The sequence below is a fragment of the Strix uralensis genome, chromosome 24, assembly GCF_047716275.1.
Source record: "Strix uralensis isolate ZFMK-TIS-50842 chromosome 24, bStrUra1, whole genome shotgun sequence".
In the NCBI taxonomy this organism is placed as follows: Eukaryota; Metazoa; Chordata; class Aves; order Strigiformes; family Strigidae; genus Strix; species Strix uralensis.
The window spans coordinates 4,748,735-4,776,452 of record NC_133995.1 but is presented as its reverse complement, the minus strand read 5'-3'; the positions used below and the strand labels follow the sequence as shown (position 1 = coordinate 4,776,452).

Below are 27,718 nucleotides of genomic sequence, written 5' to 3'. Positions count from 1 at the left end.
AGACTCAGCAGGCCTGAAATTGCTGAGTCTGTAGTAGAAATGTTGCTCTATTGCAACGCTGAGTGAGTTTTTGAATCTGTGCTGCTCCTTGCTTGTCTCCGTGGCTGACCCTGTCCTCTGTTCTGTTTTGTTCCAGGGTCTCTGGACCGCAGCGATGAGGAAGCCTCGGAGGAGGTCCCGGCAGACCTTGGAGGGGAGGCGTTCTCCCTCACCCTACAGCCTCAAGTGCTCACCGACTCGGGAGACACTGACGTACGCTCAGGCCCAGCGGATCGTGGAGGTGGACATCGATGGGCGGCTTCATCGCATCAGCATCTACGATCCCTTAAAAATCATCACGGAGGACGAGCTGACTGCCCAGGACATCACAGAGTGCAACAGCAACAAGGAAAACAGCGAGCAGCCCCTTTTCCCTTCCAAATCTAAGAAAACACCTTCCAAAGGCAAGAAGAAGGAGTCCTGCTCCAAACATGCACCAGGGACGTCTTTACACTTGCCCCAGCCCAACTTCCGTGTGGTGGACTCCTTGTGCCAGCCAGATGCCCCTCCTCTCCCCGCTGCCTACTACCGGTACATTGAAAAGCCTCCTGAGGACCTCGATGTAGAGGTGGAGTATGACATGGACGAGGAGGATCTGGCGTGGCTGGAAATGGTCAACGAGAAGAGAAGGGACGATGGTTATGGGACAGTTTCTGCTGACACTTTTGAGCTGCTGGTGGATCGGTTGGAAAAGGAGTCGTACCTCGAGAGCCGGAACAACGGGGCTCAGCAGTCTCTCATCGATGAGGATGCCTTCTGCTGTGTCTGCATGGACGATGAGTGTCACAACAGCAACGTCATCCTGTTCTGTGATATCTGCAATCTGGCCGTGCACCAGGAGTGTTACGGCGTGCCCTATATCCCCGAGGGGCAGTGGCTTTGCCGCTGCTGCTTACAGTCCCCTTCTCGCCCTGTGGATTGTGTCCTTTGCCCGAACAAAGGTGGAGCCTTCAAGCAGACCAGTGATGGCCGCTGGGCCCACGTGGTTTGTGCCATCTGGATTCCAGAGGTCTGCTTTGCAAACACTGTGTTCCTGGAGCCCATCGAAGGGATAAATAACATCCCCCCGGCGCGGTGGAAGCTCACGTGCTATATCTGCAAGCAGAAGGGCATGGGAGCTGCTATCCAATGCCACAAGGTGAACTGTTACACAGCCTTTCATGTCACCTGTGCCCAGCGGGCTGGTCTCTTCATGAAGATTGAACCCATGAGGGAGACCAGCATCAACGGCACCACATTCACCGTGCGCAAGACTGCCTATTGTGAGAGTCATTCCCCGCCTGGGACGGTGAAAAAAGGGTCTCCAGCTGCAAGCGGTGAGGGGCAGGAGGACACTGTGAAGGAGGAGGGAGAGGAGGAAGCTAATTCTGGTCCTCCCAAAGGGTCTCTGAAAAAGAACCGAGTGAAATTGAAGCAGAAGATCAAAAAGGAGCCTGGTGACGTGACCAAGGGACGTTCGTCTGTGCCCATGGTGACAGTCGCACAAATCCCCTCTTACAGGTGAGTGTTGCAGGTTTAGGGAAGGAGCTGGACAGGGTCTGTTTTGAGGGCTTAGTCCCTCTGGTTTTTGACCTTGGAAACACTGAATCTTCAGTCAAGACCTAGCAATAACTGTGTTCAAAGAGTGCAACAGCAAACACCCATCGAGCGTCTAAATTCACAGAGACAGCTGTGAAGGTGTTTTTAAAATACTTCAGGCATTACAGGTTGGCAGGCAGATAGGGGTCATCCCACTATTAAATTTTTTTTTTTAATCTCCTCATTTCATAGTTTCTTAATTCCTCCTTTTATTACAGAGCATGTCAAACCTGTCAGTGTTGCCAGCAGCTTTGAATTTGTGTTATTTTTTTTCTCCCAGCTCTCTCTCATACAGAACTAGGTAGTGCTGAATTTTTGTTCGGTGCCTTAGGAACTGTGGTGATGTGTTGCTGGTATTTTAACAGATAAGGTTTGGAAAACTGCTGATAAGGCACTGCGTATAATCTAACGAAAGGTTTGGAAAGGTTAAAATCGGTGATATATTATTCTTGGACTGCTGTCAAGTTAGTTTCCCAGACTCCAGCTTAATAATATCAGACTTAAACAGCCCCCAGGAAAGTTCTAGACACTGAAAGTAGCTTTGAAGTTAAGGCTTGGGGCCGAATTGCTGATTGTGTACTTTGTGTTGTGGCAAGTGCTTGGTGAGAACCTCCAGCCAAGCTGCTGCTAATGTAGGGTTATACTGTGAAGAGTAGGCACACTTATCTTCACGGTGTGGAGATAGACTGGTTCTTAGGAAGGATTTCTTTCCAGAAGGGGTTGTTGGGTGTTGGAATGGGCTGCCCAGGGCAGGGGTGGAGTCCCCATCCCTGGAGGGGTTGAAGAGTCGGGTTGACCCAGTGCTGAGGGATCTGGTGGAGTTGGGAACAGTCAGGGTGAGGTTCATGGTTGGTCTGGAGGAGCTTCATGGGCTTTTCCAACCTGGATGATTGTGGGATTCTGTGATCCCAGATTGTACCAGTCACACACGTAGTTCAGAGTGTGGATTGACACAGCACCGCAGAGCTTCGTCGGGAAACCTGGTGGTGTCACCAGGGTCCACAGTGTCCCGATTGCTTTACAGTTGCCTCCATGACACCTCTTTGCTTCCTTTAGGCTGAACAAAATCTGCAGCGGCCTCTCCCTCCAGAGGAAGAACCAGTTCATGCAGAGGCTCCACAACTACTGGCTGCTGAAGCGGCAGGCGAGGAACGGGGTGCCCCTGATCCGACGCCTGCACTCACACCTCCAGTCACAGAGGAATGCGGAACAGGTACCGGTGCCCAGCTGAACCCCCGTGGGAGGAGGAGAGCTGGCGTTCCCCGGGGAGTTGTGCTTGATGGCTGAGAAGGGGAGTGAGGGTGTAAGGATCAGAGGGTGACCTGATTTAAGTTTCTTTTGGTCTCCTCTTGGTATGCCTGAAGAGCTGAGTTAGCGTATCAGTGGGATATCCATCGTGCCTCTAGGATTGGTGTTGATGAGCCAGCAGGTAAGAGTTTTTCCTCTGAGTCAGGAAACCCAGGATTGTGCAAGGGTATGATGGGCCCTTGGTGGACTGATCTCTTAGATGAATCATAAAACCACATTCCTCATGAGTCATTAAAGATCCCCTCCTCAAGAAAATGGGTGTTAGCTCCAAAGTCCTGGCCAAATTCCAGTTTGGGTCATTCTTCCTGCAGCTTCAATTTCCAACCCTCCCAGGCATATTCATATGGAAGTTTAGACACAGTCATCAGCTCTGGACTTCTTTGCTTCCTCCTCTGAGCTGGCGTCCAGAGTCACTCGATCTCGATGCTATTAAACAGCACTGTGTTTGGCACGAGAAGTAGTTGGTGAAGTGGTGAGGCAGCTGAACTCTACCCTCTAACATAGCCTATCAGTAGGTATTGTGCACGTTCTGCACGTGTATTTTCACTGTAGTTGGAGGAATTTATAGGCTTTTGCTTTGCATGAAGACTGCTCTGGGTGATTAATAATAAAAATATTTCCCACTCATCGGTCTGGAGCTTGGGGAAGTACAGTGTTTCCTTGGTGTATTAAATTGGCAATTCACCATAAGTAAGTTCTCAAAACCAAATGTCCTATAAATTTAAACTATCAAGATCTTGTGAAGCAATTGTCCTCTCTTGGCAATCATGTGAAAGTGTATGCACTTCAGCTATATCCTCAAAACCATTAAAAAAGCTACAGATTTAGGAGAGGAGGGATGATTGCATTGCAAAGCCACTGAACTGTGTCTTGGAAGGTGTGAGCTCATCTCCCAGCGTTGGCTGTTCCTTTGTGTTTTGGCGAATCTCTTTCCATGGCTCTATTTCTTATTGGTTACAAAGAGGATAATAATAGGTCTTTTCTCCCATGCTTTTGCTCGCCTTGCCTTTATACTGTAAATGCTTTGGGCTGCCTCTTCAATGCAAAGCAGCCAACAGAAAAATTTCCAGCCTGTATAATAAACTTGGATATAAAAGCAGGGAGGGTGTCAATGAGCGTGCACTGAAGCGTGTTCCCAGAGTGTAGCTACAGCATGATTTAGGCCTAACTTCCCAGATAACGTAAAATCCAGAAAGGCTGCTGTTGTGTTTGTTTGACAGCTAAATGCTGTCAGAAGGAGGGGACAGAGTCCAAACAACAGACAAATAGACAAGAGGAAGACTATGAGAGCAATCCACGGGGGACACCTAGAAAGAGGAGGAAGTGCAGGAAGCCAGTCGTGTTTTTGATCTCACCCCACTGCTCTGTCTTCCAGAAGGAGCAGGATGAGAAGACCAGTGCAGTGAAGGAAGAGCTGAAGTACTGGCAAAAGCTGCGGCATGACTTGGAGCGGGCACGGCTGCTCATCGAGCTGATCCGTAAGAGGGAAAAACTCAAACGGGAGCAGGTAGGTAGTTGGTTGTCGAGTTGCTGCACTTAGCTCCGGTCCCGTGCACACGCTCGGTGCTGCAGGAGGCAGAGGAGGAACACGACAGTTTTTCTTGAGCCTTTTCCTCTCTTCACGGAGTCTGACTGTTGGATGTGCGGAGCAGCCGTCTCTCTCTGTGTCAGTCACAGGCTCACACTGCTCGGCCTCTGCCCTCAGATCAGAACTGGGCTGCAGAGTGCTGGGAAAATGTGTTTTCATAACTAATAGTGGATTTGATTCCTGACCTACAGCACCCCTTCTATTTCTGGGTATGGACCAGGTGTTTTGCAGAGTAGAAGTTAGATCTCCTTTAATAATTATTTCAGGAGTTTGGTGACACCTACTCCAGAGAGAGGCCTAAATCACAATTCTGCTTTTCATTTCTAAAGCTAAAAATGCTTGTGTTTTGCCCTCTAAGTACATTGTTTAGAAGAAATTTTAAGATGGAGAACATTTATTAAATTTTCCAATTTCCTCTTCGATCTGTGTGCAGTTCTCCAAAGTTGCGTCAGTTAAGGTTGCTTCCCATCCTTGCCAGCTTTGCCTGTTGAGGGTCTTTGTCTTTGTGTTTGTCTTTGCTTGCCATACCTGGTTGGTTGCTGCAGCCACAACTGTGCTCTCTGGCATGAGTTATCTTCAAGGCCAGCATCATGAAAGACTGACCCTGCGCACGGTGAGCCTGGATGTGTGGCCTCAGGCATTGCCTGGGTGCTCTCATGCTGTCTGCAGGGAGCCAGCCAGAGGGAACCCAGCATCTTCTGTCATCTGTGAGCTTTTTTCCATGACCAGAAACTGTTCACAGCTTTTCTGGAGTCCTTTTGATGCCAGCACTGGTTCATTTGCTGTGTTGTCCTTGATTTACAGCAGTGGCTCAGTCCTGCTTGCTGTGTGGACATATTTTAAGTAGGAGGATCAAAAAAAAAAAAATCACTCTTGGGCTTTGTTTGCTTTTGATATCTTGATATATCCCTATCACAGTTGGCTAAATCCATAAAAGCTTGTTGAAACTATGGTGTTTGTATAAAAGAATAAGATATCACAGAAAAGTGTATCTAGTTTAGGAGCTCTACCCCAGCCCAGCTTGTAGGTGAGCAGAGAAGGATGCTCCAGAGTCCTGAGTCTTTGTTTGGGTTCTTTCCTGTTTTGGGGGAAGGTCCGTCTTCGTCCATTCTCTTACTGATGCTGTCTTCTTGCTTAGCACATCAAATACAGTTTACTTTGTGTAAACGCTTACTTTCCTTTGCTACTGAAGGAGTTGATTTAATGACATAATGAGGGATTAGAAGATCAAAGAAATTAAAATGTTAAAGGAGAAATAAATACTTCTATCCTGTTCCTTTGAATAGAGTTTCAGTGTAGGAGATCAAACCGGTGCTACAACTTGTTTGCTTGTCATCAGACTTCATAAAGGATGTAAGAAACTGTATTAGGAATTTGCAGACATCTAACCACTGTTGTTGTTTGTCTTCTGCCTTGAAGTGTGAGAGCTTATATCTTAAACTCTGTTTATTCTCTCTAGTCTAATTATGGATGCTGTCGTTCATGTAAACGCCTACATACTTTTAACTTTTGTATAATGTTGCTAATTGGCTTAATAATATCTTGAAGCAGGGAGTTCTACAGGATAATTTACCAGGCATGAAAAGCTTCTTCCTGTTTTCATTTTTAGTTGTATTATCTTTTCATTTTCTGGGGTTTCCTCTCGTTTTGGCCTTATGAGGTTGGATGAACAGGAGTTCCCCATACAAAAGGATTGGACTGTGCAGTTAGACTCTGCAAAGTGCTGTCTGCTAATGCACATCCTGCACGTGGAGAGGACAAGGTCTTTGCCAGAAATTCTTCAGCAATGAGTCTGCCATGCTAGTGGTATGATGACCTGAGGTTTCCACCACTGCGTAGAGCTGGGGTGATGATTCAGGAGAAACCAGAGGGAGACACCACTCAAACATATCCTGTCCTTGATAACTGGGCTCGTGGTTGTTTTCCCGTTCCCAGGTCAAGGTTCAGCAGGCTGCCATGGAGCTACAGCTGACCCCTTTCAATGTACTTCTGCGCACAACACTGGACCTGCTGCAGGAGAAGGACGCTGCCCAGATCTTCGCAGAGCCGGTCAACCTGAACGAGGCAAGTCTCTTTCCTAGAGGTGTCTCACGGGTTGTAGATGAGGTATGGCTGGGCAGAAGCTCATGTGCTGTCATAACCCTGGAAGCACAAACCACCTTGTCCCAAGCTGCTGGTGGACTAAATATCTCAGAGGGGACTCGCAATGTGGGTGTCCTTCCGGGCCAAAAAAGGGTATTGTTTTCTGGAAGCTTCAGCACGTCTCAGACAAGTAATGTTTTGCAGAGCCAGGATGTGTCTGCCTTGACTGGGTGGCACAGAAATGAACTGCTGGCGCTGCCCCTTGCCGGTGGAAAGGGCATTAAGAGTGCTTGTGATGGATGCGCTCTAGTTGGCTAGTAAATGGTTTTTGTAATTGTACAGGTTTTATATGTTTAGGTTCCAGATTACCTGGAATTCATTTCCAACCCAATGGATTTTTCCACCATGAGGCGGAAGCTGGAGTCCCACCTGTACCGAACATTGGATGAGTTTGAGGAAGACTTTAACCTTATAGTTACCAACTGCATGAGGTATAATGCTAAAGACACGATTTTCCACCGAGCAGCTGTCCGGCTCAGAGACCTCGGAGGAGCGATATTGCGTCATGCGCGGCGGCAGGCTGAAAACATCGGCTTTGACACTGATGTGGGGATTCACCTGCCTGAGTCACCCAAAACCGAGGACTTTTACCGCTTTTCTTGGGAAGATGGTGAGTGTTTATAGTGTTTATTAACCTTTTTATTTTTTTTTCCCAGGCAGATCATAACTGTATTCTTCGTTCTGAGCATGTCACTCAGCCTGCATGGAGGTCATAGCCATCATTCAGCATACAAGAATTTTCTTATCCATCTGTTTACCTAAGCATATATCTAACTTCTTCAGAGCCACAAAGAGCAGCATTTCAGCTGAGCCAGGCACTCTGAGCTAGGTGCAGCTTAGCTCCAGCTCTCCTAGTGCATATCTGTCTCAGAAGACCCTTGTAGCTGCCCATGCTGTTTGATTTGTGCCACAGCTGTGGTACAAACTTGGTATTTTAAAGAACAGTGTAAAGGTGGATCTAGGATTTTTTGCACTGAGGAAAGCTCACACATTTCATTGTACTTGCAAAGATGTAGAGCAACTGCGTTAGATGGAGCACAGAGGGCTGGGTGGGGGTGATGTGGGGTTAAGCTGCTGGCACCCAAGCAGTCCTTCTAGCTGAGACTTTCCATTCGCAGCGGGACCACATCCATTCCCACACCCGTCTTGAGATGCAGCTCCAAAGCATTGGTTGAATAACTTGGCTAAACTTAGTACAGAATACTGCTGCCTTCCAGCACACAGAGCTTGCAGTCTGCCATCCAATTCCTAAACATTGCAGCCCTCTTGGATGCAGACAGACAGTTTTGTTGTGAAATTTGTGTTGGTGTATGATAGCACGTCTCAGCTGTCTGCCCTGCTCCTGCGGATGCCAGCCCTTCAGCAGAACCAGAGGAATGACAAACATGTTATGTTTTGGCCAGTTCTGTTTGTGGTCTTGATTTTGTCATTTAATCTGGCAATGAAGTAGGTTTCTACCAAGGATCTGGACTGTGAGCTGTCTTGTGTGGGGTGCAGACACATGTCCTTTCACTCTTGCCCCTGGGACAGTAACGGGAACTGGAGGGTGGTGCAAGTTAAATCAGCTGCTTTTTACCCAAAGAAAGGAAGTCTGAGCTCCAAGGTTAACAACTGCTAAATCGCCAAACTAAAGGAATTGGTTCATGAATAGCATCAAAGGGAATGAGGCATGGCAGTGGTCCCAAACGCTTCTTGAGAAAGCCTTACTCCTTCCCTTCACTGTTACAATCTCTTTCGATGCAGTGGATAACATCCTCCTCCCGGAGAACCGGGCTCACCTCTCCTTGGAGGCCCAGCTGAAGGAGCTGCTGGAGAAGCTGGACATGGTGAGCACCATGCGGTCCAGCGGCGCCCGCACGCGACGCATCCGGCTTCTGAGACGGGAGATCAACTCCATTCGGCAGAAGTTGGCCCAGCAGCAGAACAAGACCATGCCCAACGGGGAGCCTGTGCCACGGGAAGAGGGGCTGGATAAAACATCAAGGGAAGGGGACGAGGAAGGGGAGAAAGGTGAGAGGTTACAGCAAGGATTTTAGCTCCAGCTCTCTAGTGCATGTCAACATGAGGCTGCACCTCAATTACTGGATTCAGTTTTGGGCCCCTCACTCCAAAAAGGCCATTGAATGACTCGAGCGTGTCCAGAAAAGGGCAGCAAAGCTGGTGCAGGGTCTGGAGCACAGGTCTGATGGGGAGCGGCTGAGGGAACTGGGGGGGTTTAGTCTGGAGAAGAGGAGGCTGAGGGGAGACCTCCTGGCCCTCTGCAACTGCCTGAAAGGAGGGTGCAGAGAGGGGGGATGAGTCTCTTGAGCCAAGGACCCAGCGCCAGGACAAGAGGGAATGGCCTCAAGCTGCGCCAGGGCAGGGTCAGACTGGCTCTTAGGAAGGATTTCTTTGCAGAAGGGGTTGCTGGGCATTGGAATGGGCTGCCCAGGGCAGGGGGGGAGTCCCCATCCCTGGAGGGGTTGAAGAGTCGGGTTGACCCAGCGCTGAGGGATCTGGTGGAGTTGAGAACGGTCGGTTAATGGTTGGACTGGAGGAGCTTCAAGCTTTTTTCCAGCCTGGATGATTCTGTGAACAGTCAAGACCTGCTGTTTCTCCTGTCTGTGGCCCTAGTGCAAGATGGGAATGGCTGTTGGTAGTTTTGGGAATAACTCTTTCTAAACTGTTCAAGCAGATTCTTTATTCCTTTAGCAGATGATGCCAAGCCGCCGCACCCTCCAACCCTGGAGCCCACAGGACCCGCACCCTCCCTCTCAGAGCTGGACTCTCTGCAGGACCCTCCAACGCTCAAACCCATCAGTGAAAGCAAGTCCTTGAATCAGCTGCAGAAGAGGGTGATGTCGGACAGGGAGCTCTTTGACAAGAAGGCTCTGCAGCGGGAGAGCCAAGCCTTCCAGCGCCTGCTCAGCGACAACGGCCTGAACGGACTGGCCTTGCCGCCTGCAGACACCCCCACCAGCCCCCCCTTCAGCGGCGTGGGCCGACGGACATCTGTCCTTTTTAAAAAAGCTAAGAACGGGGTGAAGCTGCAAAGAGGCCTGGACTGCTCCCTGGAGAACGGGGAGGACCATGGGCAGAGCGGGCAGCTTTCGCCCTCCCGCCCGGAGGGGGAGCGACAAGCTCGGAAGCGGCTGCAGAGCAGGACCTGCAGTGAGAGCGATGGAGAGAAGTCGCCCAGGCAGGCAGCACAGCGAGGTAATTCCTTGGGATTTCTCTTCCTTCTGTACCCTTGGAAACTGTGAGATGGGGCTGAGGGAGTGGGAATCCTGGGGCTGAGTAAAGATGTCTGCTTCCAAACTACTCACCTGAAACTCACTTTATGCTTGGGGGAAACATAGTCCCCATAACCAGATGTGCCTGAGGAAAGCTTCATTTCTTCCACATATTTCTAAAATAGGGCAGACAAGGTGTATCTGTAATGAGCTGCACCTCCCTTCTCCACCAACTATACACGGAATTTGTGGTAACTTAGTTCAGCTCTAGACACCTCCATTTTAGACATTTAAAGGTACCGAGATGAAGCCCAGGTGGGGTCACAAGTAATTCTTCTCTTTGCCAGTCCACTGGCTGCTGTAAGAGAGAGTTTGCCATTTTTTGTAGGGCCAGCCAATGTGCCTGGCTGCTTGCAAAGCTGTTGAATGGGCTGGCTGGAAACTCCAGGCTCTCCAGTCAGGGCTGAGGAGTGTTGGCATTCCTGCCCTTGTGGAAGGGTTTGTGTTGGTTCAGCCGCTCTTAGGAGTGAGAGTTTCCTGCTGCAGAAATGGTGCATTTGGTTGGAAATGTGCAGTGAACCAATAACACAGCACCCATGTAAGGTGAGATGTTAAACATTGCTTTTAAATCAGATGCACCCTCAGTTCTGGAGTTTAAATAAAATCAGTGGGAATACTGAGCAGGCTCCTTTCCAGATTAGATCTGCAAATGAGAATAAGCAGCTGAGATGAAATTTGGAAAGACACAAGGTGAAAAGGAACATACGAATGACAGCAATGTGATTTCTTTTAAAGTCTTTGTTAACAGCCATTGTGGGATAGTTCCCATCTGTAAGGCTTAACTTAGCCCACACCTCAAATATTGTCTTAAAATTATTTTGGCTGTCAGAAGGTGGCTAGCAAATTGAGAGTGGGATGAAAGCGATTGAATGTGGGGATTGACTTACCAGGACAGGTTAAAGGAAACATAAATGGCTCCTCCAAAGAGTTGAGGGACTCACCATCATCATCTGCCAGTAATTAAAGCAGAGAGGAGTGGCTCAGGGTGGATACAGGTCAGAATGAGAGGCTGAAATTAAAAAAGGGAAAATAAAGGCAGGGTGCTGGAAAATCACTGATAACTAGGCAGTGACGTTTTTCCTCTGCTGAAGCAGCACTGCTGGCTTTTTCCTATGAGTTGCATTCAGCTCCTTCTGCTGTTTCAAACACAATTGATTTCTCCTAACGGGAGGGAGTGTCTAGTGTGCCGAGTCCGTGTTACCACAGGAGCAGGTCAGCGTGATCGGGATTGTCGGAACAAGGTGTTTTGCAGAAGTGCACGTTTTGTGGCCATTCCATAGTTACAGCTGGAAAAACGATAGTGGCCTTGGCATGAATTTGCCCTTCGTATGGCTGACAGGCTTTTGATGAGCCCACGGGGCCTTGGGGTGGTGGGTCCCTGGATGGGGGAAGGCAATGGTCGTCTGCCTTCTTGCGCCTGCTCTGGGCTTGGGGGTGCTCTCCGGGGTCATTCCCTGTCCACCCCTGCCTGTCCCCGCTCAGGTGGTCCCAGCTCTCTTCCTGCATATCCCTCCGGTGCACAGAGCAGGAAACCTGGCAGTGAAGAGAAGATTTCCAGCACTGTCAGCATCCAGGGCAAAGAAGTGAAATATTCCACTTATGGCTACAGTGACATTTGTACTGGCCGGAGAGGAAGGTGGTGGGGAGCCTTCTTCTACCCAGGAGGAATTCACTTCCTCAGTGCCTGCTCTGTCCACTGGAAAATCTTATTTCCAGAAATTGAAGCAACAAATTTTTCCTAGAGCAGTTTTCTCTCAGCAAGGAACCTGTAACCCAATAAGCTATGGTTTTATATGCCTGCTCCTGTGGGCAGGGACCAGCCCGGCAGCCAGGCCCGGGGCGAGGCAGGGCGAAGTCTGTGGCAATCAGCATGAAACCTCCATGTCTTTTCCAAACGACACTTGAAGCCAGATGAGCAAGTGGTTCATTTCCTGGCCTCTGGCCTTGCCCAGTGAGCAAGATGCTGTGTGGAGCTTTCCTATACCATCCCTGGGCACTTCTACAGCGCTTGCTTCTTCAGAGAGAGCCTGATTTTTCATGTGTCGGGGGTAGAAATACCTTTTATTAGTCACCTTTTGGCTGCAGCTGAGGCTGGGGAAGTCGGTGCCGAGTTTCCCTCTCTAGTTGAAGTACTCAGTATCTTGGTGGCTGTGAGTCATGGGACAGTGACCCTACCTGAGCCTTGGTGGCATCTCTGTGCCTTGCTGCTGCTTTTTTGGGCTGATTCCCATTTGTCTCCTCGGCAGGAGTGACTAACGGCTTTGCAAAGCACGCAGAGAGCGGCTCTGACTCCGAGTGCAGCTCTGGCCTGGGTGGTGGACTGGTGTTTGAAGCCTGCAGGTAAGTGCCCTGTGCAGAACTTCCCCAGAACACCTTCTGTGTCTGGATTAATCTGCCTGGTTTTATTGTTTGACTTCTTTGTTTCAAACCCAGCCCAAACTTACTTATTGTATGTGTGGACCCTAAAAGACAAAAAGCTTCTGAGGTTCCATCCCATCCTCTTAAGCTATAGGTCACAAAAACAGTGCTTGATTTTTTCGAGTAAATGGGTCTATGTTACACTTCTGTTCCTCAGTGCATACACCTCTTCTCTGCTGGTGAATACCCTCTCGCAGTTCTTGAGAGCCAAAGCTAGAAAAACCTTGAACTCGAATATCCAGCACTGCAGGTGAAGCTGAACTTCTACCACCTACTGAATTGCTGCTTTCTTCCTCTCAGAGGTTTAAAAGCAGAACTGGGCACTTCAAACAGGACTGAACAGACTTAAAGCAAACATCTGTCATCTTTTGGTCAGATGCCATATACGTACATGGGTACTATGTCTTTTTTCTGGTCTTATCTACCTGTCCAGCCCCTCTAACACTGACTCAGGTAATTTCACAGCCCTTTCACCGCACGGTAAAACCTCTGTTATGCCAGAATCATGTTTGTGAGTGGCAGGCTGAGGACATTTGACCTTGATGGGTAAGATCATCCAGGACAGGCAGAAGCAAGACTTGTAGTTGATATTCTTAGTAATATTTTCAGTGCCTTGAACATGTCATTGCCCTCTGCTTGTCTTTGATGACCCTGAGGGTGATGACCCATCACTAGAGAAACGTGTTCAGACATTTTATGCTTCCTTCCAGTGCATGTGCTCAGTCAGTCCTCAAGCTTGCAAAGTCAGTTGGGCACTTAAAATTGTCAAGCTCCCCGTGCACACCCGTTCTCAGGACTGAGGCTACAGTTTAAAACTAAAAGCTGTGTAACAAATTATTCTGCAGCAGGGTTGAATCCCAGGAGCATTTTTCAAATGAAAACTTCTCTCTGCTATGCAGAGTGATCCTAAATGTTAGCTGTTGAAAGAGGTGTATAATTTTGCAGCTGTAACTAAGGTTTGATTAGTGTTTCAATTATAAATCTGTTTGCAGAGGCTTTCATGCTGATGACAAGGGGCAAGGCCCTGGGTTCGGGGGAGCAATTTTGGTGTGAGGGCTTTTCCCTGTGGCAGAGTCATCCCACCTCAACAGTCAGGTTCTGGGCAGCCCGAGGGAAGCACGTGGTGCCCCATTAAATTATCTCTCTTAGCCCATGCTGAGCCCCTTGAGGCATAGGACTTGCAGCTCTTCTCTGAGACGGGACACCCACCCACTTCTTCATCTCTCCCCTCTTCTCTGGGCTCTGCGCCCAGATCTTCAGCTCAGTCATTACCTCTTCTGCAAGCTGGATACTACCATGACCCCCGTTCAGATCTCACAAGAAGCTGCTGCAATAAACTATTGTAAAGTGAGGAGCTGCATCAAAGGGAACAAAAAGGAGAGAACTGGATTCGTGCGTAGTTGTAGTGTCATTTAAATGAGGGCCCTTGAGTCAAGCAGAAATCCTTCATGGGGTGAGGATGCCCTCAGAACAGGACCAGGAGCCAGAAACTCACCTTCAAACCATTATCTTGGCCTTATGGCTGCACTGTATTTGCCTCCATTTCCTCATCTGTAAGTGAGGGAGACAAATCTGGATTCACAGGGGAGCGTGGGGTCCTGTTAGTTGATGTTTTTATAGTACATTGAAGGTGAAAAGTGCAAGGTAAGTGCTTATTACAATAATCACAAGCAATTGACATAGCAAAAATTACATTAGAGCTATGTGACACCCACAAAACAAGGAATTTAAACCAAGCTGATGTCTCATGGATAACTTGTGCAATTATTCTATTTAGGAACAGCTCTGCTTTTTCTCCATGCTTTCTTTTTGAGTATCAAATTCACTCAGAATGGGAGGTTTATTGAAAAATGGTAAATTAAAGAAAAAAATTACAATAACTGAAAAAATATGATTGCTTGAGGTGGGGATAGTGCATTTTCTGAAATGTTTGTAGCTGTGAGGTAAAAGGATGTTCAGGACATGGGCTGATAGAGTCCAATTGCCTGTGTGCTCTCCAGCATGAAGTCTTTGCTGTGTTTCTTCCTCACGTTCATAGCTTGGTTTCTGTTAGGCCCCTTTCATTGCTTGTGGCAAAGTTGGGGTGATGTCCGGTGTACTTGCACCAGAAGAGATGTTTTGATGAAATTCTGCTCAAGTATTCAGTGTTCTTTTCATGTCAGGGGTGCACCAGTAGAGTAATTTTGCAGTATTTTAAACAGAGCTGAGGAATCCATTTACTCGCCTTTGTTTTCAGCCTAACACCTGCTTTTCCATATCATTCTAACAGTGGTTTGATGCCTCCCAAGCGAAGTCGAGGGAAGCCAGCTCTTTCTCGGGTGCCCTTCTTGGAAGGTGTGAACGGAGACTCCGAGTACAGCAGCTCAGGTGAGAACGGCCGCAGCACACAACCTGCTCCAGCCCCAGCGCGCCGCAGGGCTGATGCCGTCTGAACCAGGGGCAGCAGGTCTCGGTGCCTGCCAGGAACCCATCCTGCACGGACCATCCAGGTTGTATCATCAGGCTGCTGACCTGCCCCACCTTCTTACCTGCTTTGTTAGAAATTCTGGGGAGGAGTGGCTGGAAAGCTGCCAGTCAGAGAGGGACCTGGGGGGGTTGATGGATAGCCGGCTGAACAGGAGCCAGCAGTGTGCCCAGGTGGCCAAAAAGGCCAATGGCATCCTGGCTTGTATCAGCAATAGGTGGCCAGCAGGGGCAGGGAAGGGATCTTACCCCTGTGCTCGGCACTGGTGAGGCCGCCCCTCGATGAGTGGGTTCAGTTTTGGGCCCCTCACTCCAAAAAGGCCATTGAATGACTCGAGCGTGTCCAGAGAAGGGCAACGGAGCTGGTGCAGGGTCTAGAGCACAGGTCTGATGGGGAGCGGCTGAGGGAACTGGGGGGGTTTAGTCTGGAGAAGAGGAGGCTGAGGGGAGACCTCCTGGCCCTCTGCAACTCCCTGAAAGGAGGGTGCAGAGAGGGGGGAGGAGTCTCTTGAGCCAAGGACCCAGCGCCAGGACAAGAGGGAATGGCCTCAAGCTGCGCCAGGGCAGGGTCAGACTGGCTCTTAGGAAGGATTTCTTTGCAGAAGGGGTTGTTGGGCGTTGGAATGGGCTGCCCAGGGCAGGGGGGGAGTCCCCATCCCTGGAGGGGTTGAAGAGTCGGGTTGACCCAGTGCTGAGGGATCTGGTGGAGTTGGGAACGGTCAGGGTGAGGTTCATGGTTGAACTGGAGGAGCTTCAAGGGCTTTTCCAACCTGGATGATTCTGGGATTCTGTGAAATTCAGGTTATCGCATAAAAGGGTTTTCCTGCTTTCACTTTTGCTGGTTGCCTGTGCCCTGCACTCTCCTCAGATGGGTATGGTCTGTAGGTCTGGTGTGTGCGATGTGCCTGGCACTGTCTTCTCCTGTTTTGGGACTAGTTCTCTTTAATGACGCTGCAATAAAAGCAGTAAATCATAATTACAAGAGGGGTCTCTGTGGACATGGCTTCGTAGCTGTTCCCTCTTGTACTGCTACCATTGCTTTCGAGGTCTTTTAACAAAGTTGTCTTTGTCAGAACCCCCAGGGCGCTACACCAATCTTCCAGCACTCACATGACCAGATTCTTGTCTTTCTTATGGTGCGTCAGCCATGGAGTTATTGCAGGTTTATGCTGAAATCAGAATTCAGCTTTCACTCCCTGGTATGCCTATGCCCTTCTGCACAGCTCCCATCTCCCTGGGAACCGTTGTTACCCTGCACCCCGTGCGCTCAGCAGTCTGCTTTGCAGATAAGCTTACAGAGAGCGAGGCTGGTACCGGGGGGAATTAGAATCGGTGGGACAATTCTGGGTTTTAGAACATCATTTCATTAATGGAAGAATACATCTGGAATGCAGTAGTGGAGAAGCACATCAGATCCGTCTTGGCAAGGTGCTCATTTGGGTTGTACTCAGCGTTTTCTAGATTCAGTCTGACTTCTGGGAAAGCCAGTGTTTGACCATTCCCCCCCAGAGCAAGCACTACTTGCTGTAAAATTCACATTAATGAAGATTACTCCTTTTCCAGGATCAGAAGCTGGCAGATTACTTATTCATGTCTTGAATGGATCTTTTGCAATACTTCTGACTTAAGTTTGAAAAAAATGATGGCTAATAGACTTCTGCAACTAGAACCAGGCATTTCCTGCAGAGATCAAATAGCCCCAAACTATATGGCATCAGAATAGTCTAGCTATTTGTATTTAGGAGGAATAAAAAGGAGCTCTCTGAACAGTGGTCCAAATTAATCCCAGATACAGCTTCATCAGTTCCATTGAGGATGGATTTGGCTTGGTGGAGTCTAATGGACCAAATTCATCTCTTGTATACCCATGTGATTTCAGTGATATAGCAGCTGTTCAGAACTGAATTTGATTAATATTTCCATATTGAAGAGTTCATCTGAAGCTACATGTGTGCATAGACTTACACCCGTGATTTAGGAGACTCTGGCTTTATCTTGATGCAGAACATGACTGTACTGACAGAGCATAAAGAAGGCTGGATGTTCACCGTGGCCAGGCTGGATCTCACTGCACCTTAAATTTTATCACAGTCTTACTGCAGACGAGATGTGTGTCTTATCGCCTCACCTTTTATCACTTATACCCAATGCATATAGGTACAAATCATAAGTGGCTTTCCATTTTGCTCTAGATCTCCGTTAAGAGAAATGGTTTGGATTCATGCATATGTACACGTAGTAATGATTAAATGTATGCTCTTCTGTGACAAATAGCTGAACAATAGGTTTGTTATAAAAAGACAAAGATCTGGTTTGTTATAAAAAAAGAGGTGAAATTCCAGCTTTCTGCTTGCTGCAGAAGCAAATAGGTTGAAAAATAAAACCAGCAATACTGTTAGTATGTTTTAAGTACAACAGCAGTTCATCTGTTTTAGCTGATTGCTACTGAGAGAATGCAGGCCGTCACGGCTGGGTGAGATGACAGTGTGGTTTCTTGGGTTATCATAACCCCCTGGCTAGTAATCGCCCTCCTAAGCCATGTCTCCTCTGTCCCTTAGGCAGGACTCTCCTGATGTCCTTTGAGAGTCAGGCTGAGCTGGAGCCCTTGGAGCTTGTGTGGGCCAAGTGCCGTGGCTATCCCTCCTACCCCGCCTTGGTAAGTGCCTCTTGCTCTCTGGCAGCCTGTACCCGCAGTGAGGTAGCCCAGAACACCCTGCTAGCGTGCAGCGTAACCAGGCAGAAAAGGAAAACTGCCCAAAATCATGCAACGTGCGCTTTTTCTTTTTTTCTTTCCTCTTTGCACAGTTAATTTCCCCTGTGCTCGTTGTTTCAGAGCATGGCAGAGGATTCATAAAACATTGGTCTCTCAGTGCCAGGGATAGGAGGAGATCTTTCCTCTCCTCTCCTGTTCACTCTGCAGCTATGGGGAAAGTAATCAGAATTATTGGCGTGAGAAGACCTAAATTTTATAAAGGCAGACACCGGGTTCCACGGGTGTCCAACTGCCCACATATTTTCCTATATAGTGAGTACAACTCCATATGTAGGTGCCCAACTGGCCTTGTGATGTGTATATCCTCTTGCAACAACCGTATGTTTATTGCATATGGTATGCAAATATGAGACTATCCGCATGTGTTTTCACCTAGTCCTTGGAATGATATTTCCTAAATATTTCTCTGGTTTTGGATACTTGACTATTAACATGAAATCCATAAACCTGGCTTCAGTGAGCACCATATTCAGTTCCAAGGCAAGACACGACACGCAGCTGTTGCTAGGAAGTGCCAGCACCACTGCAGGCTTTTAAGCACTTGTTAAGTTATCAGTAGAGATTGCTGAAGTAAGTATATATGTAAGAACACGAGATGGGATGACTGTGTTTTGTTGTTTCTGCTACTTTTAAATATATCCCTTGAGACGTGGCTCTTCCTGCCATCTCTGCTCCATGTAATTTCTGCGTGGCTGCAGCCATCCCCTTAAGTACCTTTATGGTTGGGATCGCTGAGACAGCCAGCGCCTGTGACTGCTGAGAAATCGTAGGGGGTGAAAGCAAGTGTAGTCATCGTGGAAATTATACAGGTCTCTACATCCAAACTGTGAAACCGGGCGTAAGCTGACGCAGCGTGTATGCCTGGCCGTGGCTGAGCACACGGATGCCATCAAAAAGGGCAGGTTCTGCTAAAAGAGGGACCCTCATCCAGAGAAGGGAACAGCTATGGATCTGCTCGCCATGTTGGCCAGCCAAAGCATTTTTAGATCTTTGTGTGGCTACAGCCAAAGTTAAACTGTGCTTTAGCACAGCTTTTAAACACTGAGATTGCCCCCAAAAAAGGCAATTCTTTGGTAGCAGTCTGTTGCAGTTGTAAAGTGTCTTAATAAATTCCTACAGCTGGCCAGTGTCAAAGCCAAGCTGCTTTTTCAAGCCCTTAGGAGACAAAGTGCTGAGAGATCTGGTGGAGCTGAGAACGGTCAGTGTGGGGTTAATGGTTGGACTGGAGGATCTTCAAGGGCTTTTCCAACCTGGATGATTCTTGATTCTGTGAAATCAGGAGGCAAAGAAGAGTAGACCAAGTATTGCATCCCCCCTTTGCTGTTTTGTTCTCCTGTGATCACATAGCACAGAAGTTGGACGCTGACATTTCTGCTTTATATGGGGAGAATCGATGCATCTGTTGTTACTTCTCCCCAGAATGACTGTAGTCTGCGTTCCCCTTGCCTGACAAAGCTGGCGCTGCTTGTCGACTCTCTCAAACTCTTGGGCTGGATTCTGATCTGATAGCAGTGTAGATCTGAGCAATGCTGCTGAAGTCAAATGAATTGCACCAGAGCAGAGCTGTTGTAAAATCACATTTTGCCTGCTGAGTACAGCAGTGGTGTTACATTTATTGTATGAATTTGGAGTGAGGGAGAGAAATCCTTTGCTGAACACAACAATTCTGAGTTTGTACTAAATTATCAATTAGTGTAAATGCACCTACGTCCACACAGAACCACATACTTACATCCTTTCCCTTTTTTAAGATCAGGTGCTTGGCTTTTGGTCAGGCTGGCTTCCCTTCCACAGGGGAAGCCTTGAGCACAGGAAAGTTCTTGAGACAAACAAGCAGTTTTGCTTATCCATCCTAAGTAGATTTTAATTGTCTAGCTTGGATAGACTGAAAGAACAGAAAAAAAAATGCATTTTCTACAGTACTTGAAGGGTTTTGTGCTTAAATATCCTTTCCCTGTGTCACTAGATAATCGATCCCAAGATGCCACGTGAGGGTTTGCTCCACAATGGAGTCCCCATCCCGGTCCCACCCATGGATGTGTTGAAGTTGGGGGAGCAGAGGCAGACGGAGGCAGGAGAAAAGCTCTTCCTCGTCCTTTTCTTTGACAACAAGAGAACCTGGTGAGTGTGTGCAGACAGGCGGGGGCCTGTCATGAGTGCTGTGGCAGAGAGGGAAGATTTAACATGGTCTTTGGTATGTGGGAGCGTACAAGGATTATGATGATGATGATGTTCCATGTAAATTGGAGAATTTAAACATGCAGCAGTCAAGAAGAGTCTAAATAAGGAAGCCAGCCTGCTTTTCCTGGCCCAAGAGCACAACATCTGCCTGCTCCACTTCCATGGTGCCCAGCATCCTTCACCCAGGAGTCACATCACCACAAAAATACTGAGGCACATGAAGAGCCAATTTAATAGTCAAAATCTGCAGCAAATTAGAGCGTTTGACTTTAAAACACCAGCAGACTGAGCAGCCAGTTCTGCTGCTGCGCAAAAGATTTGCCAAAAATCTCCAGGGTAACATTTTCAAAATGCTGAGTTTATTCCATATTTAGACTTGCCTGATTTTTCGGAGATGCTGAGTACCTGCAGTTTTCAAATCAAGGGATTTGTTTAAGATAGAAAACGTAGGTGTAAGCACCTGGTTCAGGGCAAGTGAAATATCTCAAGGCCTTTTATTGTTCTGTCTCAGACAGGCTGAATCTGCTGATTTTAGTATCGGTGGCTGACCATGCTCACATGGTAACAATAACCCAGCCAGATATAATAAACCACAAAGCAGCGAAGTGCCTTAAAATAAACAATAAGGCTTTGAAATCTGGGTATGAACACCAGGAAACTTGTAAAATTGGAGAATTATGCTGGAAGAGGTAAGTCCCCGCAATGAGGCAGGCAGCTGCACGCTGAACCCACTGGATTATTTAACCAGAAAATGCTACGTGGGAACATGAACCAAGCAAATAAATTGTCACACAGGAGACAATACCTGTGTGCAGCTGGGATCACAGATCCAGAGGAGAAAGAGGATGCTGGGCCGTTGGGGTGCACATGGGAATGGAGGAGAGAATGGGCTTGCTTCTGCTGCTGCTGTCTCTATAAAGTAAGGTACTAAGTTTAAAAAGGAGCCTTGTGTTACTTCGAGGGCACTTCTCCTCCTCGGTCTCCTGGGGAAGGTCTTTGCTGGCGTCCCTGGGAGAGCAGGGAACCACGAGATCTGGGAAGGGCAAGGGGCTGGAGGAAGGAGGTGAATGTTGCCCGGAGGCTGCGTCGCAGCTGGAAGGAAGATGCATCACGGGGAGAGAGCAGAGCCAAGCACGCAGCGGGGTAAAGCAGCAAGGGGGAGGGTTTCTCCTTGCATTTTGGGGCTGCTGCAGTGTTTTATGCAGTCTAAAGAGATGGAGGCAAGGTGCAAGACAGGCAGAGGAAAAGCATGTGCTGTCTTCTTGGAAATCTGAGGCTGGGATCACGTTCGCATCACTTGATGAGTATTTGTGTCCTCTGGAGAAAAGAGGTGCCGAGGGACGCACCCCTGAGGCTTTGTGTTAGTACACTGCATTGTTTCACTGGCCCTGATGACCAGAACCACTCGATACAGGGCATGTTCTTCAAAGAGGCACTGATGCTTTTTAGCGGAAGAGCGATGGCAGTGCCGTGCTTCCTGTTGCTGTAATCATCCATTTTGAAAAATTAAATCCAAACTTGTAATTGAAGCTACCTTCCCAATAAAAATCAGCATTTCCTTGGCTTTGCCCTGCTTTTGTTGGAGACAAGCTCTGGTGGATGTTGTGTGTCTTAAGTGGCCACTTAGAGCCTTGTTTGCAGTTTGTCTGGAGTTAAGGCATCTCAGGAAGGTCCTAAAAACCTCTTATAGTGACAAATCCAAATTCTGCTGACTTCAAGGATGCTGCGGAAAGACTGAAACTGGTCCCTTATCTTTGCGGTGAAGTTAAGCTGAGCTGCCCTGGGTTGCCCATGTTGGCTGGCTGGGAGATGCATTGAACTGTGCTGGCAGTGCCTGAGGCTGGACTCCCAGGGGCTGGACTTTGCCAGGAAAGATGGATGGCATGTTTCTGAGTGTGCTGGTTAACCCGGGCTAATGACTGCACAGTAAAAGCTTACTGTAGACAAGGCATTTGCAATTCAAGTCATCAGTTGGTTGGGGTCAACCTGGGTTTGGGACACGTCTACTGGAAGTTGCCTATTTCTGGGTGATAATCAGATAGTTGTACCCACCCAAACCCTGATGCTTACAGCCTCTTGGAACAAGGCAGAGCTTTCTCGGGGATAAAAACTTACTTTTCACCATGCGGTGGCTGCTCTGTGGAACAGAGGAATTTCCAAGGTTCCCCTGGAGCTCCAAGGAGCATTGAAAACCTTGAGTAAGGACTCCGAGGAGAGAGAAGACTGTGCTCGTGCAGGAAGGCTTCTTGGCTACAGGTGGTTCTTCCATGTCCAACGCAAGCATTTAAACATTTGTAGCATCGTTGTGGGGTGTTAATTATAAGCAAAAAGATCACACGTAGCTGCTCCTGAGGAGGAGATGACAACTGGTGACTGAGATACGTGGGGAATGCCTGAGGAGCTGGAGTACCTGGCTGCATCTTGGAAACTTTTGGGACAAACTCCTTGTCCTGTAGCAGCCGTGCAGTGGGTACGAGAGCCAGGCACGTCCGAGCAGTCACCTCCTCCAGATTGCTCAGGCGTAGCGTTGCAAAGGCAAGAGGCCTCCAGGTGTTTGCTCTTCTTTCCCCATTTCCCCACTTGATTCCCTCGGTGATGGGGCTTTGCCCTCTCCTTTGTTGCAGGCAGTGGCTTCCACGTGACAAAGTCTATCCCCTCGGCGTGGACGACACAGTGGACAAGTTAAAAATGATGGAAGGACGAAAAACCAGCATCCGCAAGTCTGTGCAGGTGGCGTACGACCGAGCCATGATTCACATGAGCCGCGTGCGGGGAGATCATCCCTTCGTTACTTCCAATTATCTGTAAGGGGTCGGGGTGGCTGGTCCTCCTTTTCCTCCAGACCCCGCGCTCGCTGCGTCGGCAGAGCGGACCGTCCCGTGCGCTGACTGGCCGGGGGATGCCGTTCCCAGCAGCTGTCAGTGCTCCTCGAAGTACCCTGAAATGTGCCAAAAAAAAGCCTGTCCAGCTTCTTTCTGAATGTGTCTCGCTGAAGAGCTGGCAGGAGATGAAGTGTATAGTCTACAGGGCCGGGAGTAAGGGAGTTAGGGAAAGCTGCCAGGTGACGGGAGCCAAGGTGAGGCGATGCAGCGAGCAGAGCGCAGCGCTCGGATGTTCGGACCTCACGCACCCTCCCTCGCCCCCGCCTCCCCCCTGCCACCGGGGTTTTTAAATCCTCAGCCAGCCCCGAGAAATTCCTGGGAACCCACCACCACTGTCACCGAAGCAGGATCCTTTACGGAAATCCCAACTGGACTTTCTTGTGCCAAATTTACCCTAACCGTCATTGGCCTTTTCATTTTTTAAAATGACATTGATTGTCCCATCACATTTAAAAAAAAAAAAAAAAAAAAATCGTAGCTGGGAGTTCGCGTTACGATTTTCCTGCCTACGTACGTAGTGTTCTCATGTTGGATTCCTCATTGCATTTAGAAAAGCTTGAGATATTTTGGTAACCTTCCCCTCTGCTGCACACTTACATGCACAGATGCACAGAGCTTTAAATATGAAAAGCAAATTACCTGATTTTTTTTTTGTGTGTGTGTGTGTGTATGTCCTAGAAATTTATTTGGTAGTTTCACATTTAAATTCTGATTTCTGTGACTGTGCTTGTTCCAGTAACATTTCATATCATGGTTTAGTACAGTGCTGAGTGTAAGCAAAGAGAACTTCCTTTTTTTAAGAAGCAAAACTAATTTTGGAGGTGTCTAATGAGCTGGAGCAGCTTTGCAGGCACTGAGGTTGATCAGGGTTGGAGGGAGATACATCTTTTGTGTTGGTTTATGCACATTTGGTGTAAGGCTCCTCTTCCTTTCTTCCCTTTTTTCTGTCTCTCTAACGTTTTCCTCTGGCTCGGTTTGGGTTGAAACCAAGCGCTAACTAGAGCACACGACCATTTTGCCTTTTCGCCTTCTCCCGCACACGCGTGTCCTTTCCCTGGCGTGTGGGGCTCCAGCGTTGTCATCCATGAAAACCCAAGTAAACCCAGCTCTGCAGACAATCCCTGTTTTTTGGGGTTTGCATTGCAAAAACGGGGGCAACTGATGTTTGGAAACTTGATGACAAAACCTTTTCTATTAGCCAAGGACTTTATGATTTCTCTGATCTCTTCTGTTGTGGATCCCTTTTTGCTTTCCCATTTTAAGAACCAAAGGTGCAGAGCAAGATTGTAGATTGAGAATATCATCATTTCGCTTTTTAACTCAATATTTTTTTATTATTTTAACTTTTTCATATTGAAGAGAATGTGGGGTCAAAATAATAATAAATAATAATTAATAATAATAATGAATAGTGGGGAGTAATCACTGCCATTTCTACTTGGTCTACTTTTTTAAAATACCACTTCTTATACATTGGGACATGGAACCACACTTTAAGGAAGATTCCTGTAACATATAGAGATGGGGCATAGGATTTTGTAATAATAATAATATTAATAATAATAATAATGCCTATGGAGTGTGGCTAGGGAAGGATTGTTGTGTATATAGTTGTAAAATATTGTTCTAAATTATTTAGACCTATTGTCACCATTCTTGAAGTCCTCAGTTGTGTTGCTGGGTCTTTTATATGCACACAGTGTAATTTATTTAAAGGAACATACACTTTTCCAGGTGGTAGCTCAGCTGTGGACTTGTGACCTGTGTATATGTTTTAAGATCTTGGGATTTGGGGGGTTTTTTTGGGTTTTGTTTTGTTTGTTTTTTTAAATGACATTTTAGAATTTGAATTGGCTAATATCCTGCTGTTGCTACGGGACCTAAACGTTACTGTCAGTCTGCTGTAAAGCACAGATCGCTCTATTTATTGTAGAAAGTGAGTTTATTTGCTTTCTAGAATTGTTTATATCAGATGGTATAAGAGAGGTAATAAGAAAATCTATGCTTGTAAAGAAAAAAAAATGCTAATTTTACCTACTATAATCTGACTGTCTGAGACTATATTTTCTCTCTGAGAAATAAATGTTCTAATGTATAAAAAAAAAAAAAAAAAAAAGACTCCGTCCTTGCTAGTGTTGTCCTGAGGTGCAGGACTTACCGTGATGGTTTTTATTCATCCCAGTTGTCCCAGATGCAGGCATAAAGTGGTTGCAAAGAGCAGTGGTAGGGAAGGGACACGTGGAGGTTTCTTGTGCTTGCCCTGAACATCTCCCAGAGGTGAGTTTGTTCCCAGGGTGGTGGGTAACAGATCTGGGTGCTGCAGGATGGGATCCCACCCGGCGCCGTGCATTGGCCGGGGGATGGCTGAGAGCCCCAGAGGGATGGGAATTGGGAATCTGGGCCTTGAATCCCGACTCCTGGCGATGCTGATGGCCCTTGGTGGGCCTGGGGGCTCCTGCAGTGCTGGCCCATGGGCATGGGACTTGCCCGCAGATGGGGACGGGAGCCGGCAGGGCCACACTCTGCAGCCGGGCCGGTCCCTGGCTCCTGGCTGGGGAGGGTTTTGCACCTGAGCAGGTGCATTGTCTCTCCTCCCTAAGATGCCTTTTCCCTCCCTGTGCAGGTTCGGGGTGCACCACCAGGACCCCTTCGCTGCCCGGCCCCTCTCCGCAGCCCCTGGGTTTTGCTGGAGGCTGCTGCTCTCCGAGGGTGCCGGTATCATCCCCGCCACGGGCACGAGGCCCTTCTGGGGCCAGAGGCACAGACCCACCGCCGTGATGCAAAACCTGCAGGAGCCAGGGGACACTTCTCCTTTACTTTCTCCCATCCCATTGCCTCAGCACCCCAAATTCTGCAGGGGACAGATGCAGTTGAGGCCTCAGCCTGGCTCTCGCCTCCCTGCCCAGCCTTGCCAGCACTTCCTCTGCCTCCCAGCTGGATCCAGGAAAAGCCCCAGTTCCTGATAATCTCCAGCAGCCACCGCGCTGTCACAGTCCCTGACCCACTTCTCCAACTGATTTCGAAATACCGAGTAATTACATTTCTGTTTTCCCCATAATAGGTTTGTCCTTTCAGATGCTTCTGCCTTTGGCAGAGCTGGGTTTGTCCTGCCTGGATCCGTCCCTGGTTGCAGCATCTGCGGGAGCTGCTGAGATCCCTCCAGAGCTGGTGCGACAGCATCTCCCGGGGCTGCTGCTGGCAGCACCTTTGCCTGAAACCAGTAATTAATTTGCAGTTCTGCAAGCAAAACTTTCTAGTGGAGTTTAATTTCCCCTTCATTATATGGTGCATAATGTGAAAGTGTGACGACACACTTGCTTGGTGTCGTCTGCTTCAGGTGCAGCCACCAGCCTTGCCCCATCCGTTTCTCCATGTTTCTTTTCAAGTCGCAAAGAAAGAAGAAACAAGATGAATGAAAACAAGAAGATCCCGTGGCTCAGCGCGCTGGCAGGGCAAGGACACGGCTCTCTATCCGCTGTTGGGATGATGCTGAAGGCCACCAGATTTTGATCAAGGGGAGGAGAACTCAACTGCTGCAACATTCAGGATCCGCAGATGAGTGGGGAGGGCGAGGCGGGGCAGGGGGGGAGTCAGAGCTGGAAACTGGGACCCCAGTGGCTTCTTCCTCCTCCTCTTCATCAGTGTGGTGGCTCTGGGGGACCCTGCCCAGGCAAAGGGAGCCCATGGGGTGAACGGGAGCCTGGTGACCCCTCCAGCCACCCTCCCCACACCTCAACTCCCCTGCGAGCCCCCCGGCACTTGCCCCATGACTGTCCCCATGGCGGGACGAGCCCGGGCAGGGAGCGGGGTTTGCTTGGTGCCACCATGCAATGGCTGTTCTCTCCCCCCTCCAGAGCCCAGGAGAGGTGTCAGGGGCCCAGATGGGCGCTGGGGACACGGGGGTGACAGGACACAAACCCTGGATGGGGACACGGGCTGCGCAGCCACGGTGGGACCCAGGGGAAGGAGCTGGAGAGCCAGAGCTTGGCAATCAATTGTAACAAAGCCTGGGCAACAAACGCAGGTGATTAGACTCATCCAGAAGTAATTATATTTGTTCCACTTGATTGAACTCTAAAAGTAATGAACAGGGGATAGAAAGTGACTGGGGGGTTAAAGGTTTGTCCTCCCATAAGCTGCTCTGACCCAGCAAACTCAGACACCACCACTGAAAATACAGAGGAGAACCTTCCCATTTTACAGGTGGAGAAACTGAGGCACAAGGGGTGGGGGTGTGGGGGTGTGGGGGTGTGTCGGTGACATGCCCGAAGGCCCTCACGAGGCCAAACAAGGACTCACCACCCCCAACCCTACTGCACACACTTGCCACACCACACAGTTCCGTTACTGGTTTTGTTGCTTTTTTTCCTTTTTTTTTTTTTTTTAATTCATGTTAAACTAAGGCCCACCAGGTCTGTCTCTTGGAGAAAACAACGAAAGGCACACACAGAAATAAAGTAAAAATCCAAATGCCTGAGAAAAACAATTCCAGGTGAGGAAAGCGATTTCTTGAGACACTGTTTGGAGTTTTATTGGCAACAAGGCTCTGCCTTTCACATGCTTGGCCCCGGCCCCGCTGTCTTTTCCCACCGGGAACAGCAACAGAAAGCAGAGGGACGAGGAACCTCCACACCCTGCCGAGACCCCCTGCATCGCCCCGCGGGAGCGCCGGGAGAGCCCCGGGGGGACCTGGAGCCATCTGTCCCGCCCCCGGCCCTCCCACATCCAGCCCTTGGCACCCCCGTGGACGGCGCCTGCCCACGGGAATTCAACAGCCCGTTAAAACATTCACCATTGGTTTGATTTAAAAGCAGGCGGCGACGAGGCCAGCACGGTCCGGAAGGATGCGTCCGCAGGGCCGGGGGGCGCCGGGGGCAGCCAGTGCTGGATCCGGGGTCGTTCCTCCCCGGAGAGTCCCGCAGCGCTCGGAGGGGCACGTGCCAGCAGCCGACGAGCCCCGATACCCTGTTTTTCCTTGACACAGCTCTCCCCTGCTTCCTGCTGGGAGCTCCCATCGCCTTGCCAAACCCAAATCCTCTTTGAAGGAGAAGCCTTGAGATATGTATTTCTATCA

At 48.7% G+C, this 27,718-nt stretch overlaps 1 protein-coding gene across 7 annotated transcripts in view; it reads left to right on the top strand.

The window, feature by feature from the left end:
- Positions 1-23,284, top strand: part of BRPF3 (bromodomain and PHD finger containing 3) — a 28,754-nt gene extending 5,470 nt beyond the window's left edge. For 4 of the 7 annotated variants that reach the window (XM_074893483.1, XM_074893482.1, XM_074893488.1 and 1 more), the window contains 12 exons: positions 137-1,539; positions 2,674-2,830; positions 4,301-4,432; positions 6,449-6,577; positions 6,953-7,265; positions 8,399-8,665; positions 9,347-9,850; positions 12,174-12,267; positions 14,615-14,712; positions 17,367-17,464; positions 19,548-19,702; positions 22,387-23,284. In XM_074893483.1, the coding sequence (XP_074749584.1) occupies positions 155-1,539; positions 2,674-2,830; positions 4,301-4,432; positions 6,449-6,577; positions 6,953-7,265; positions 8,399-8,665; positions 9,347-9,850; positions 12,174-12,267; positions 14,615-14,712; positions 17,367-17,464; positions 19,548-19,702; positions 22,387-22,570 (3,516 nt within the window). In that variant the 5' untranslated portion in view covers positions 137-154 and the 3' untranslated portion in view covers positions 22,571-23,284. Of the gene's footprint in view, positions 1-136; positions 1,540-2,673; positions 2,831-4,300; positions 4,433-6,448; positions 6,578-6,952; positions 7,266-8,398; positions 8,666-9,346; positions 9,851-12,173; positions 12,268-12,502; positions 12,793-14,614; positions 14,713-17,366; positions 17,465-19,547; positions 19,703-22,386 lie in introns of those variants that run through there. The other 3 variants (XM_074893487.1, XM_074893486.1, XM_074893489.1) reach the window with 3 other exon arrangements.
- Positions 23,285-27,718: the final 4,434 nt, after the last annotated feature.